This window comes from Hibiscus syriacus, unplaced genomic scaffold (assembly GCF_006381635.1).
Source record: "Hibiscus syriacus cultivar Baekdansim isolate YM2019G1 unplaced genomic scaffold, ASM638163v2 tig00003398_pilon, whole genome shotgun sequence".
Classification (NCBI taxonomy): Eukaryota; Viridiplantae; Streptophyta; class Magnoliopsida; order Malvales; family Malvaceae; genus Hibiscus; species Hibiscus syriacus.
In genome coordinates this window covers 1,389,258-1,405,141 of record NW_024061969.1, presented here as the reverse complement: position 1 = coordinate 1,405,141, position 15,884 = coordinate 1,389,258, and the positions used below count along the sequence as shown (strand labels likewise).

At 32.0% G+C, this 15,884-nt stretch overlaps 1 protein-coding gene across 1 annotated transcript in view; it reads right to left on the bottom strand.

Moving 5' to 3' along the window:
• Window positions 1–15,553, bottom strand: part of LOC120176134 (membrane-associated protein VIPP1, chloroplastic-like) — a 46,617-nt gene extending 31,064 nt beyond the window's left edge. The window contains exons 1-9 of the mRNA XM_039182635.1: window positions 15,358–15,553; window positions 14,378–14,499; window positions 14,155–14,265; window positions 13,814–13,878; window positions 13,648–13,729; window positions 12,584–12,658; window positions 11,796–11,866; window positions 11,578–11,708; window positions 11,077–11,148 (exon numbers count right to left, since the gene is read on the bottom strand). Of these exons, the coding sequence (XP_039038566.1) occupies window positions 11,077–11,148; window positions 11,578–11,708; window positions 11,796–11,866; window positions 12,584–12,658; window positions 13,648–13,729; window positions 13,814–13,878; window positions 14,155–14,265; window positions 14,378–14,499; window positions 15,358–15,493 (865 nt within the window). The 5' untranslated portion in view covers window positions 15,494–15,553. The remainder of the gene's footprint in view (window positions 1–11,076; window positions 11,149–11,577; window positions 11,709–11,795; window positions 11,867–12,583; window positions 12,659–13,647; window positions 13,730–13,813; window positions 13,879–14,154; window positions 14,266–14,377; window positions 14,500–15,357) is intronic.
• Between the last annotated feature and the right edge of the window lie 331 nt (window positions 15,554–15,884).

The window sequence follows — 15,884 nt, the reverse complement described above, 5'->3', positions numbered from 1 at the left end:
ATATCCGCTAATTGATGCAAAGTATCAACATATTCTAGAATTACATCTCCTTTAGTGACATGATCTCTAATGAAATGATGTCTAATTTCAATGTGCTTAGTTCTAGAGTGTTGGATGGGATTTTTAGTGAGACAAATAGCACTAGTATTGTCACACTTGATAGGTACGATACCTACTTCAATTCCATAATCTAAAAGTTATTGTTTCATCAATAAAACTTGTACACAACAACTATCAGCTGAAATGTATTCCGCTTCATTGGTAGATAATGCAACACAATTTTGTTTCTTTCAAAACCATGAAATCAGCATATTTCCTAGGAATTGACAAGTACCGGAGGTGCTTTTCCTATCTATTTTGTATCCTCCATAATCCGCATCAGAGAAGGCTTGCAAGCTAAAGCTAGAGTCTCTAAGATACCAAAGTCCTAAACTAGGAGTGTCCTTAAGGTATCTAAAGATTCTCTTAACGGCTAGTAAATGTGATTCCTTAGGGCATGATTGAAATCTAGCACATAAGCAAACACTAAACATAATGTCTGGTCTACTTGCGGTTAGATAAAGCAATGAGCCAATCATGGATCTATATAATTTAACATATACACATTTACCTCCTTCATCTTTGTCAAGCTTTGTAGAAGAGCTCATTGGAGTGGCATGAGGTTTTTCATTTTCCAATCCAAACTTCTTAAGCATATCCTTGACGTACTTTGCTTGATTGATGAAGATGCCATCTTTTCATTGCTTGATTTGGAGTCCCAAGAAAAATGAGAGCTCTCTCATCATGCTCATCTCGAATTCACTCTGCATTAGTTTAGAAAATTCTTGGCAAATAGCATCATTAGTAGAACCAAATATTATATCATCAACATAAATTTGAACTACTAATAAATCGTTACCTTTTCTCTTTAAAAACAATGTAGTGTCAACCTTCCCTTTTGAAAAACCTTTTTCAATTAAAAATTTTGACAATCTTTCATACCAAGCTCTAGGAGCTTGTTTTAAACCATAAAGTGTTTTTGTCAATTTAAAAACATGATCTGGAAATTTTGAATCATCAAAACCAGGAGGTTGTTCCATGTACACTTCTTCTTTTATAAAACAATTTAAAAATGCACTTTTAACATCCATTTGATATAATTTAAATTCATGAAAACATGCAATGTTAATAACATTCTAATTGCTTCCATCCTAGCTATGGGAGCGTATGTTTCATCATAGTATATGCCTTCTTCTTGAGTATAGCCTTGAGCAACAAGTCTAGCATTGTTCCTCATTATATTATCACTTTCATTAAGCTTATTCCTAAATACCCATCTAGTACCTATAGTAGATTTATTAATAGGCCTTTCAACTAATGTCCATACTTTACTTCTCTCAAATTAATTTAACTCTTCTTGCATAGCCATTATCAAATTTTCATTAACTAATGCTTCTTGAATATTCTTAGGCTCTATGCATTAGATAAATGCAACATAATTACATATATTTTTAAGAGAAGATCGAGTTGTTATTCTTTTTTATGGATCACATATGATCTCACCATCCTTGACATAGTTGTACTCTCATGGGTAAGAGACTTCTCTTTCTTCAATGGTTTGATTCTTGAGAATATCATGAGTTTCCTCATCTTTCACTTCTTCCTTTGATGATGATTCTCCAACATCATGTCTAACATCATGTGTGTTTACAATACCTACATCATCATCAACACAAGAATCCTTCCTCGGAAGGGGATTATCATCGAAAACAATATGTATAGACTCTTATACAACTAAAGTTCTTTTATTAAATACTCGATAAGCTTTAGAATTTAAGGAATAACCCAGAAAAATTCCTTCATCACTCTTAGCATCAAATTTGCCAAGATTGTCTTTACCGTTGCTTAAAAAAACATTTACATCCAAATGGATGAAAATAGCTAATGTTAGGCTTTTTATTTTTGAAAAGTTCATATGGAGTTCTCTTCAAAATAGACCTAATCCTTACATGATTTATAACATAACAAGCGGTATTTGTGGCTTCCGCCCAAAAATATTTTGGCAAATTGTTTTCACAAAGCATGGTTATAACCATTTCTTCTAAAGTTCAATTTTTCCTCTCAACAACTCCATTTTGTTGAGGGGTTCTAGGTACTAAAAAATAATGGCTAATACCATTAGAATTACAAAACTCAGTAAATCCAAGATTTTCAAATTCAGTGCCATGATCACACTCCTAACACTAGAGATGGAGTAACCTTTTTTCAATTTGTATTATTTTTGAAAACGTGATGAATTTTTCTAATGCTTCATCTTTAGTACTTAAGAATAGAACCCAAGTATATCTAGAATAGTCATCTACCAAGACAAATGCATATTGTTTTCCACCCAAGCTAGTAGTCGTAGTTGACCCAAAAATATCTATATGGATCAATTGTAAAACTCTACTAGTTGATACATCATTAATGGATTTAAAGGAAGCTCTTTGATGTTTTCCTTTAGTACATGCATCACAGATTTTATCATTATCAAATTTTAGTTTTGGCAATCCTCTTACTAAATCTCCTTGAATAAGTCGTTGTAAAACACTCATGCTAGTGTGTCCTAGTCTCCTATGCCATAACCAACTATCATGTTCATCCTTAGAAACTAGGCATAAATTAGTCATATTTATAGAATCTAAATGCACCATGTAAATGTTTCCTATTCTATGACCAACAAGCATAATCCGATTAGATTCAATGTCGATTACTTTACAACCATTAGTTTCAAACATGACATTGTATCCCTTATCTCATAATTGACTAATACTCATTAGATTATGCTTTAATCCATTCACATACAACACATTTTTAATTTTTATGGAAGAGGTATTACCTATAGTACTTATACCTTCAATGTGACCTTTTGAATTATCACCAAAAGTTACCTCTCCTCCATTTTTGTCGTTTAGCTCTACGAACTGATTCTTGTCTCCGGTCATGTGTCTTGAGCATCCACTATCAAGGTACCATGAGTTTGAATTTGTTTCCCGTGCTTTGTAGCAATGCTCCTTTCCCTATAAATATAGATTAATTTTTTATTTTTGGTACCCAAATTCTTTTGGGTCCATATTCATTAGTCTCCAAAATTCTAGTCCCCTTGGGTATCCATTTGTGTAGGATATTCTTATCTTTAGTAGTAATGAGTTCTTTAGGAACCCATATACTTCTAACGATTTTTCCATTAGAGGTTCTTTGGGGACCTCTATGATTGTAGTTTTTAAAACTTTTTCTAACACAGTTGGATTTTGAATTTTCTCCTTTTTCAAAATGTTTTGTTCCAACTTTATCAAAACAAGCTTTAAGATCATCAATTTCTTTTTGATGATCGTCACTTACTCTTGAAAGTAAGTTATGCAAATCAATATTTTTCTTTTCAAATTCATTTAATTTGATTTGCAATTATGTGGTCTTACTTTCAAGATCATTGTTGGTTTTGGATATGAGATTATTTTCATTTTTCAATTTTGAAATATCATTCTTGTATTTTAAAAATAATTTCTCATAATCCGAAACCAACTCAGTATATTCCTCTACTAACTCATCAAAAGAATAATCATCAAAGTTGGATGAGTTAGATGTTACCTGAGAATTCTCCCTGATGGCCATTAAGCAAAATTTTGTTACTTCGTGTTCCTCTTCATCGGATTGTTCATCATCGCTCCATGTAGCCAGGTGAGCCTTGTGTTTTTTCTTCGATTGACTCTTCTTCTTCAATTGTGGACAATCGTATTTTACATGACCCAACTTTTTGCATTCGTAGCAAATGATCGGGTCTTTTTCCTTTAGTTCATTCTTGAAGCCTTCATTTCGTTTGGATTTTCTTCCTCTGTTGGCCTTCATTAGTTTTCTGAAGCGTTTGGAAAATAATGCCATTTCCTCATCATCGTCATCTTCATCCGAATCACTCTCATCTTTTGTAGATTTGAGAGCAATTCCAAGGTTTTTCTTCTTCATCATCTCCTTCTTTGTCTCATCCTTCTTATCGAGGTCTACCTCATCTTGAAGCATCATTTCATGCATGAGGAGAGAACCAATTAACTCATAGAGAGTTAAAGACTTTAAGTTCTTAGCCTCGATGATTGTCGTCTTCTTTGACTGCCAAGCTTTTAGAAGAGAATAAATCAACTTCCTTACAAGCTTCTCATTTGGAATGATCTCTCCATATGATTTGAGACCATTGACAATCGTGGAAAATATATATGTCATACTTTTTATATCTTCATCCGGTTTCATCCTGAAATTTTCATAGATATAAGTTAGAGGACTAATTTTAGATTCTTTTACCTCGTTTGTGCCTTCATGAGTGACTTGTAGTTTATCCCATATCTCCTTGGCAGTTGTACAAGATGAAACACTTATGTATTCATCTGGTCCAAAAGCGCAAAATATAATATGGATAGCCTTTGAGTTGAGCTGGAACATTCTTGTGTCTTCTTCACTCCACAATCTTGAATGAGTGGAAGGTATGGTGTATCCGGCTTCCATGATATTCCATGCTCTCATGTCACTTGCTTGAATGAAGTACCTCATTCTATTCTTCCAATAAGCATAATTAGCTCCATTGAAGAAATGAGGCTTCTTGACTGGAATTGAATCAATACCAAAGTCGAAATTTGAAGTGGAGGCCATTGATTACTTGAATATCAATATAACTCTTCCTGAATCAACTCAAGAGGTGGTTAAACCTTCAAATGAGTGAGGCTATGATACCAATTGTTGAGTTAATCGATCGACAAAATAGCCAAGAGGGGTGAATTGGCAATAAAACTTTTGGTGGAAGCTTTTGCAGAAAATAGAAAATAATTACACAGCGATTTAGAGTGGTTTGACTTTCTCAACCAAAGTCTACGTCCACTACCTTAGCTATCCACACTAAAGATTTTCCACAAATTCACTAATTTGTCTTTCTTTTGAGGACAAAGAGTAACCTTACAAATCCCTCAAGAATTATACCCCAAATTCTTGAGAACACTCTCTCCTAAAGAGAACAATACAAATTTCACAAACTTACGGAAAAACCTCACAAGACAAGATGTTTGCACAATTCTAGAACAAATAAAGAACACTCAAGAATGAATAAAATTGTGCACAAATGGTGTTCTTGAAAGTAAAATGAATATTTAATGAAAATAGGCTTGAAAATGCTCAAACGATAAGTTCAAGGCTTTCTCTTTGATTGTCTAGCTTCTCTTCTTAATTGTTGTTGATCAATGGCTCCTAAGCTTGTTTAAATACACCTTGAATCACTTATGAACGTTGGTGATCATTGATGAAGTCAATAGAGTCGTTATTGTGTAATTATCATTTAAAAATCAGTTGGGAGTGTAGGTGCATCGGCACACTCTCAAGGATGTATCGGTACACTGTGTATAAAATTCAAATATTTCGACTGTTAGTTGACCTAGTGTATCGGTACACTTGGGGTACATCGGCACACTAATTATATTCGATGTTTCAAAAGAGCCAGGAGTGCATCGATGCATCAGTTGTGTATCGGCACACAAAATGTATTCGATGTTTCAATAAAATTAGGAGTGTATCGATGCATTCAATAGTGTATCGGTACATTCCTTTGGAAAATTAATTTTTGGCTCGATTAAGGTTTGAAATACTTTGTAAAAATTGTTTCAAAAATATTGTAAGTTTAAAACACAATTTTACACTTTAGTAAAGTTTGAAATTAACCTTTGAAAAACTTGGAGTAATATTTTTTATATTTGAATAATTTAATCGAATATACTTTAAAAATTATTGTAAAACCTTAAAATTCAATAACACTTAATTTGTTATATCGAAACATCAAAATGTTTTCAACATATTTTAACATTTCCCTTGTTTGGTCCTTATGTGTTCTTAAGTGGCTACTCTTCTTGTGTTTAGGAAAATAATTTTATTATATGTATAGTCTATGGTTATAGTTGTAAACTTTCGTTGTAATTTAGATATTTTCCAATTTTTAATAAAATTAGCGTTTTCTATAAGAAAATATCAAATTTGATATTGAAATAAATAACTCTTATTTATTTATATAAAAACCATATATATATTTAAAATTAATAAAATTATTTAGTAATAATTTAGGTATAATTGTAAAAACATCCCTCAACATTTATCACTTTTTCTGTTGCCTTTTAGAGTCTTTTCATTGCCTACTAATATTTTATTTTATTTTATTTTTAAAATAAGTCCTTATTAGGTGGTTAATTGACAATCAACTAATAGTCAATATTTTTACTGATGTAACATGACAACATTAAGGGTACAATTAAAAAATAAAATGTTGAGTACTTTTTTGTTATTATGTATTTTTACTTTTGATTTATAATTTTATCTTATATTTAAATAAAACAACTAAAAACCATTATTTAATTATCAAACATAATATTAGAACATCCATGTATCATGTATGTATGGAATTTTTTATCACTCCATCGCGGTCATCCATCAGATAATTAGCTATAAATATATTTTTTTGTCTAAAATATTTTTCTGTGACAAAATTAAACGCTATAACAAAATTTAATATTTTTTATTTTTAAACTCTTGCCTACATGCTAATAAATCACAAGCTCAACGATATAATGATAAATAAAATAATTTTAAAATATGACTCATAATTATCAAATATGCTCTAAGTTTAGAGAAATTTAGATGTGAATTTAATTTAAAAGTTTAGGAAGTTTTACAATATATCATTTCTTCCCAAATAAATAAAATACTAAGAAATATTAATCACTTGGCCATAAAATCAAAGATTTTTTTTAATTATGAGTACAAAGATATTTAGTCCTTTTATTTATGTTCAAAATTGAATTATATCACTATTTTTTAATAGTATGGGTAATTACAAGCGTTGGTGGATCTATGTTTTGGTGAGGGAGTGTATCTGATTTTTTTTAGATAATTACATATTTTATTGAGTGTGTATATCTAGAAATTTTATTTATATTCATCCCATATAAAGATTTTATAATGTTAATGTATATGTGTTCTCCATAAACAATTTATAGATGCACCACTTATTACAAAATAGTATATGTTCATAATTATAACACTATTTTTTTATTAATTTAGGGTACATACAAGACAATATCTATTCAAAAACAACTCTCAATCATTTGACATTAAACACTCACACCCTTGACAAGTCTGTCCCAAAAAATGTGGAGACAATGTGTTACTTTTTAAAATAAGACACTTAAAATATGTTATAATATTGTAAAATATCAAAATTTATCATATTATGATTATTTCTTAAAAATTTAAAAAATCCAAACATACAAGTTTTCTTCACTCATACGTATGATAGGAATAAAAAAATTTTGGGTTACAAGATTTTTCAAAGTGTGGGCCCCTAAATTTTGAAGTCCGGAGACATGTCACAAGTTACACTTACTAATGGACGAGTCCGACCCCTGACATTCATGGTGTTCGAACCCAAAACCTCAAAAAATAATGACAATTCATTTACCATCAACATTGTTTGATTTGTGCAATTATAATACTATTTTCTTAATTCCAAATGGCAACTTTGCTCATAAGAAAAAAATTTATTTGTAGATTTACATTTGCATATAATGTTATATATGCAATATGCTGCAGCTGCATCATATAAACTTGAACCTACCTATAATTAAAAAAGAAATAAAACAATAATAAATAATAAATAATAAATAACAAAGTACAACTTTCTTCTAGTCTGCATAATCGACCCATTACTGGATTTTCCAGACTTGAACCATTCTAGTGACCAGGTCCTCTAGGACTGGGTCCAGACGCCAAGCGCTCGAGCCAGCACGACATGGTGAACTTGGCCTTCTCGTACACCGACGAGTATGTCTCCAAGTGATTTGCTTTAGCAAAATCTTCGCTCAAAACTCGCGTCGCCTCGACTTGAACATGGCTCGTAATGGCCACCGAAATTGCGAAAATGATCAAAAGGGTGCACAATTTTCTGCTGTTCATCTTTTGAAATCGCCCTTGTTTTCCTTCACCTGATAGCTCAAACTATAACCTTTTTTTTGTTGCTGAAAGCTATATATGTAGGTTTTTTATTTTTTGGTATGAAGTATGGAAGAGAAATGAAGTGTATATATATAGGCAAGGTTGGTAGAGTTGGAGTCTAGTAAAATGGTTTGAATATATTAGTTGTGATTTTGGCAATTGGTTTTGAACAGATTACGTGTTGACCAAGGAGTTTTGAACCAGTCATGCATGCAGCAGGCATAAAAAAAGGAAAAAAACTGTGGAAATGGCGTTTGAAAATGGGGTTTAGGGTTTTGAATGTGTCAGAAGGACGAGTTGTTTGAATACTTGAATTCATACTGCATCCATGCAGGGTTTTGTACAGGGTGGATATTGAAATTCAAATTTTTTTAGTAATTTATTTTTTTGAAGGCATCTATCTTGAAAATTTATTTGTTTCCACCTCATACGAAAAATTTATATTATTAATATATATGTACTCGCTTTCAAAAATATTTTTAAATCTAACACTACATACATGTAATTCCCTTTTCCATAAGGTAGATAGTTGGTTTCTGTCGTGTTTAAGATACTATACATAAATCACATTAGTCAACAATTAGGAAGTCATAAATTACAATTTAAATAGTTGCAATCGGTTGTAGTGAAGATCCATAAATATTTTTCAGAGTGGACACACATATATATTAATCACAATTTTTTTATACGGGATGGACACATAAAAAATTTTAGGATGGGCATAATCACTAAAATACGTAATTATTCAAAGAAAATTCAGATTTTAGGGTTGGCACGTGCCTACTTTGAATCCTTAATGGTTTCGTCACTGATACGTTGTAACTGAAAAATTTATTAATTACGTAACTCTTTAGAATAAATTGAGTAACATTTTAGATTAAAATTGAAAATATTACATTCTCCATAACAAATAAGGTAAATTACATAATCATTATAATTGCAACATAAAAATTTACCGTCAATAAACTTATATAACATTTTCGCTTGTAAATGAAATTATTTTCAATTGTATAAGCTTTTAGAGTAGACAAAATAATATTTTAGGATAAAACCTACGTTAATATAACATTTTCAATTGTAATTAAAATTACTATCAATTATGTACTTTTTAAAATAAACTTGATAATATTTTTGGTATCATACAAAACTGAAGTAATTAATAATGAAGTCCAATGTTTGCTTATTTTGAATGGAATGGCGTGCAAGAAAACTGAAACCCTAACTATTACAGTGAAGCTACAGTGACGGCACTTCATTTTTCGTTCAATGACCGCTAATTATATTTTATGCTTTGAATTTTATAGCCTCCCTCTGCTAAAAGTTTTGACACGTTTCCTCCTTTTTTTTTTTTCTTCCTAAGCAATTTCTATAGTGTCTAAGGCTCCCAATTGAACAGCTCCATGTCAATTAAACAAGGCAATTTCAAGTTTAAAACTCAGTCTCAGCATCTGCACTCTTCTCTCTTATCCCGAACTGTGACCTCTATACCAAATGAAATCTGCCCGAATATCGCAAGCTTCAGTTTTATGATAAACTTGGGAATTCATCCAGGTATAACAACGATCCTTTGCCGTTCGTAATAGGCGGCAGCTATCGGTTAGATACTCGAAAGGTGTGAAACAGATTAAAAAAGGCCTTAGAAAATAATAGCATGTGGATTCTCACAAAACTACAACAAAGGAAGAAAACAATAGGTTGTAAGTGGATATTCAGTCAAATACAAGGCAAACAGAAGTGTTGAAATATTCAAAGCTAGTGGTGGCAAAAGGGTTCATTCAATCATACGGGATTGATTACCATAAGGCATTTTCTCCTGTTGCCAAACTAAACACAGTTCAAGTACTGCTATCATTGGCATTAAATGAAGAGTGGCTTTTATATCAACTAGACATCAAAAATACATTTTTATATCAACTAGACATCAATAATACATTTTTAAACGAGGACCTTGAAAAAATTTACATGAACATACCTCCAGGCTTAGAAAGTCATGCTACTAGCTACAAAGTATGCAAATTGAAGAAATCACTATATGGTTTAAAACAGCCTCCTCGTGCTTGGCTTGATAGGTTTACCAAAGCTGGTGGTGGCAAAAGGGTTCATTCAATCATACGGATTGATTACCATAAGGCATTTTCTCCTGTTGCCAAACTAAACACAGTTCAAGTACTGCTGTCATTGGCATTAAATGAAGAGTGGCTTTTATATCAACTAGACATCAAAAATACATTTTATATCAACTAGACATCAATAATTCATTTTTAAACGAGGGCCTTGAATAAATTTACATGAACATACCTCGAGGCTTAGAAAGTAATGCTACTAGCTACAAAGTATGCAAATTGAAGAAATCACTATATGGTTTAAAACAGTCTCCTAGTGCACAGTTTGATAGGTTTACCAAAGCAGTGGTCACTTATGGATACAATCAGTGTCAAGCAGATCACAACTTGTTCGTGAAAACCTCGTCAAAAGGTAAGAAGATCATTTTTGTTGTTTATGTTATGATATTATCATATGAAGAGATGACACAAGAAATCATCGAGGTAAAACGTCGACTTGCAACTGACTTTGAAATCAAAGACCTTGGTTCTCTCAAATATTTCCTAAGGATGGGGGTTGCTCAATATGAAGCAGAAATTGTGATCTTTTAAAGAAAGTATATTCTGGACTTGTTAACCAAGACTAGAATTCTTGGGTGCAAACCAGTAGAAACTCTCATGGATCCTAATCTAAAATTAAGAATAACGGAGTGCCAATTTACAAATAGCAATGCCAAAGACTAGTAAGCAAGCTCATCTTTCACACAATACCAAACATTGCATTTTCAGTGAGTATTATTAGCCACCATATGAATGACCACGAGAAGAGCATCTAGAGGCTGTAAACTAAAATCTAAGATACCTAAAGAAGGCAACAGGTCAAGGTTTACTCTTTAAAAGGAGTGAACTGTGAGGTAGATGTATATACTGATGCAAGTTGGGCTGGAGAGTTAATCGTAAGATCTACAAGTGGCTATCACTCCATTGCTTGGGGTAATCTTCTTACATGGAGAAGCAAAAAGCAGTCTGTGGTTTAAAGCAATGTAGAGGCTGAATTTCAAGCTCTTACCTGATGAATCTGTGAAGGAATATGGATTCAGAGACTGTTCAAGGAATTAAGGGTTGATTTTAAGGATTATTTCACGGTAAAAAGTGACGATCAATCATGTTGAGATGGAGACACTTTATTTCGGAGAAAGTCAACAATAGGACTGTTGAATTGAGCTACATTCCAACTCAAATGTAACTTGCGGACATTTTTACAAGCCCTCCAAGAGCTAACTTTGATGGATTCAAGTCCAAGCTGGGTTTATATAACATATACACCTAGTTTGAGGGGAGTTTAGGAAGCCTTCTATAATTAGGAATTTTATTTCACTTGGAAGTTTAATTTATTTAGGAGATAAAGTTTAATTTATATATAATTTATCTATATTGTACTATTAGGATTAAATTTCTTATGAACTGAGATAAGATTTAGGAGATAAAAGTTAGGAAGAAAAGAAACCTCGTAGGACTCTAACTTGTAATCTATAGCCTATAAAAATAGGCTGTGTTTTCTCTTCCATCTTCTCAAAAGCTGCTAAAGCACTGCCAGTGTTGACATCTCCCACCATCTCCTTGACTTTAGTTGCAGTTCTGAAGCAACATCAAACTGAGCATGACCAGAAAGTTCAATTTAAAAAACACACTAAATCAGGTAGCAATGGGAATATTGGGTATCACCTTGCAGACTGAGCACGAGCTTTCAAAGTGTCTTTCTTTGACTTTGCCTCTTGTATCTTGCTCTCCAAAAGCTATACAACATGGAATTCAGGGAATGCAACCACAACAAATCCATCAATGTACAACTAATAACAAGGTAAAAATAATTATATAGAAAATTCTCTTATTATATGTATTATTTCATCAAATTTATTTTCATCAAAATCATGTCATAATTATAAGGAAAAAATGTCTCAGTCTAACAAAGTGACCTACAAAGTATGCTAAAAGGTATGCAAAGAAAGATAGAGAGGATGATTCTCAAGCTAGTTGGCATCCTGCAAGTTCTCAACACATTGCTGAGATGAAGCATCACTGTTAATTCGGCCAATTAAGAAGGCAACTAGAACTGCTCCATTTCTATTCAGAATGATTTCATACCTCTAACTAATGGATCATATATAGAAAGAGTTCAGTTCCATCTCCTAACCAGGTTCTCATTTAAACAATAATTCAGAACACCAAGATCAACAAAGTGCTAGTACAACATTCTTTCCTCTTCCCTAGCCTTTTTATTCAAAACAAATCTTAACCTTTAGATGCTTGTGTTTCATACATATCCAAAACATAATAATCATATATTTCAATTCATGCCAAACATGAAACAAAGTGAACTAAAACCTAAGGCAATATATGTCATGGTAAAAATCCCAACCAAATTATCTAAGTAGATAATAATTCAATCAAATTAATAATCAAAAAGTTAAATAGAAACAAGTTTTAAAAAAAAAGGTTAAACAGAAACCTACTCGCGTGTTAGAGACGAGATTATCAACAACACTTTTCTGTTGATCAAGCTGAGCTTTCAATGAATTAGCATTATCCTGCAACAAAATGGGAAAATGGCAATTTATCAATTATTCAGCCAGAAAGATGCTATTTACTTTATGAACTACGAATTGTAATAGGTTCTAAAACAAGAGAAGAAATAGGGCACTTTCAATCCATTGAAAATTACATGAATCAGTTACACAGGCATAGTCTCTTTAGCCAATAAATCAGATCATCATGCCAACTGGTCATTTTGTAAATTTTGTTGCTAGAACAAGCCTAAGTTGGGAAACACGAGGAAATAGATAGGAGACATAGAGGAACCAAATTAAACTCAAAAACCTCAAATCTCAAGTTTAATCCCAATGCAAACCAAACGGAAATTAATGTTATTGAAATAACATTAATATTTATATCTACAACTTAGATCTTAAAATTCAAAATACCAATTTGAATCCTAAAATACCTTACAAATTGAAGATTAGAATTTGAACCATGAGATATGCCAAAGTAATTGAAAATGTTCCAAATGACTTTATTTCTTCAATTAGCCTTTTTTTTACCCATCAACTCGTCTTCTCTTTTCTTTATTCCTTTTCTATCTCCATATAAATTCAGCATCCTTTCGTAGTCTTCCTCTACTTTTCCATGAGAAGAAGTACTAGAACCATAAAAACCCAAGCCCAACAAATCTGATCAGATTTTCTTTGTTGCCAACCCAAACCAAACTTTCTCCTTACATTGATTATGTAAAATATAAAAAAATAGTCACCCCAATCAATGGCTAAACCATGCTAAGTTTGTTAATTTAAATTTCTGGTTTCCTCAATCCTTTAAAAAGCCACAAAATAGTTCAGGTAAAGACTTGACTAGGAAAATTTTATTACTTGCATATCAAATTTTAAGTGTCCTGTCAGCTTATGAAATCAAATATTTGGAAGACAACTTGACTAATGTTCTTTTACAAATTTCGAGGGTTGTAGATATGGAATGATTTTAGATGAGTGCTCAGAGAAACGATTTCAGCATGAAGTCATCTTACAGCAAGAGATTTACGCCTCTTGAAGGCTTCACGTGCAAGATCCTCCTCTCCTATCTGCAGAGCCAACTGTGCTTTGCGGTACCTTTATGAAATCAAAAACTTAAAGGGAACATTTAAATAATAGCATATTTCACAGACTAAAGACAAAAAACCCTTGATCAATTACCACTCTTCAGAAGCCTGTTGTGCAGCATTGTACTTGTTTTCCAACCGCTTTTGAGACGCTAATACCTTCAAAAAGAGAGAAGAAAAAAGATCAAATGTATAGTAATGTCGGAAGAAAATTACACTGAAACTGCAGAATAACATATCAAATAGGATTCTAAGAATATATAGGCATGCACAGTTGAGTACATATGCTATGCAATTATGAATAAAAGTGAATAAAAGAATATAAAAAAACAGTGAAAAGGAAGGTGAGAAAAAGGAAATTATGTGAACAAAAAGAAAGGAACCAAAAGAAAATTTTAAAATGGAACACAAGAAATAAAAAATTACGCGGCTTACTTGTGCAGTGGCCTGTCTCATCTTCACTAAGTCATTATTCATTTCGAGCACAGCTTGATCCAAAATTTTCTCAGGGTCTTCAAAGGAACTTAAGATTGAATTTGCATATGACTGCCGTTATCAGTGAACTAAATCGAGTTATTGATATAACACACCAAAAGTTGGAATTAGAAGCCACGATATCATTACTTGGATTATATATAAATAGTTCCTAAACTCTGACCTTAACAACTCTAGCAAATCGATCAAAAAGGTTCATGCGTGTACCAAGAGCGCCTCCACCTTGTCTATGACAATGAGATCTTCCTGGAAGGGTCCTTGTGCTGGTAACTTTTAGGGCAGCCACTATTTTATAAAATAAAAAAATCTATATTTTAAAGTATAGATTGAACCTATTATAAATGTTTGTATTTAGCCTTTTTTAAGATGATGTTAGATGGTCCTTTGAATTTAGTATTGTCATATACTAGAATGAGAAAATGTTGTTTTTCACAGGAGTTCCAATCTTACTTTACACTGCCTATCATCAGCCAGAATGTGAATAAAACAGTCAAATCAATAGAAAAATGGAAGAAAATAGGCTGAAAAGATGGTGGCTCACATGATTACCAGTTCAAAATTTCATTACCCAAACCAAGCACACTTATTGCAGGAGAACTGATCAGTTCATCAATAGTATTTTATTTTATAGAATTGATTTATCTTTTTTGAGACGTAAATCATTCAACTGCTGTTACTCAGCAAACTGTTTATGCTTTAATATATTAATGTCTTCAAGAACGCATTTGATTCACCATATAACTAAGCTTTAGCTTTGCTCACGGAATATATAAATGTGATCATCAATAAAACCAGTTCAACTTGAAAAGTATTTTTTTGCATTCCATTTGAGTGAAGTCAGCAGGCTAGCCAATATACTTATCAAATACACATTCATTGGCAACCCTCTTTTCTCTAATCAGGCAAAGACACGATTGCTCTAGATTTACAGTAACAATCGAAGCGTATTTCTTTAGGGGAAAAAGCATAAATTCGATATATCCCATCACAATAAGCAAAATTTAGTTCCAAATTCCAATATTAATCTTACTCCAAAGGCGAGTACAAGAGGAAAATAGAAAACACTTCATTAACTATATTAGAAAGAAAAATGAGAAAATACCCATTAAAATTGAAAGAAAGAAAAGGCCAAAGGAAGAGTACCTACGCCATTGAATAAGGAAGAAGTGAGTGGTTTCTTAACTAAAGAGAGGCTGCTACTACTCCCAGAGCTTGAAGAAGAAGCAGTGGGTTTCAAAGGATTGATAAATCCAGTAATTATGAGAGACTTGACAGACATCTTAGGATTAACAGAAAGAAAAATTGAAATCTTTATTGCTGTGAGAAAATAAGAAAAGAAAAGAATGTTGTAATTCATAGAAATGGAAGAGATGATGAATGAAATCACTCTCTCGCGAATAGGCGCTTTTATTTCCTTTTTATCTCCTTTTATTTGTGTGAATTGTGTTTGATTTTGATTTGGGTAAAAATTACTTGTAGTCCCTTTTGTTTTAAGTATATTTTCCTTTTGGTCACCAATTTTGAAAAAGTTACATTACAAATCACTTATTGATTGATTGTATTCTAGTCACTCAGTCGTTGACGCATGTCTGTTTGATGATATGATCCGTTAGTTGAAAGGGTTAATTTTGAATTTAGCTCTTAAAATTTAGATAAAATATCAATTTAAC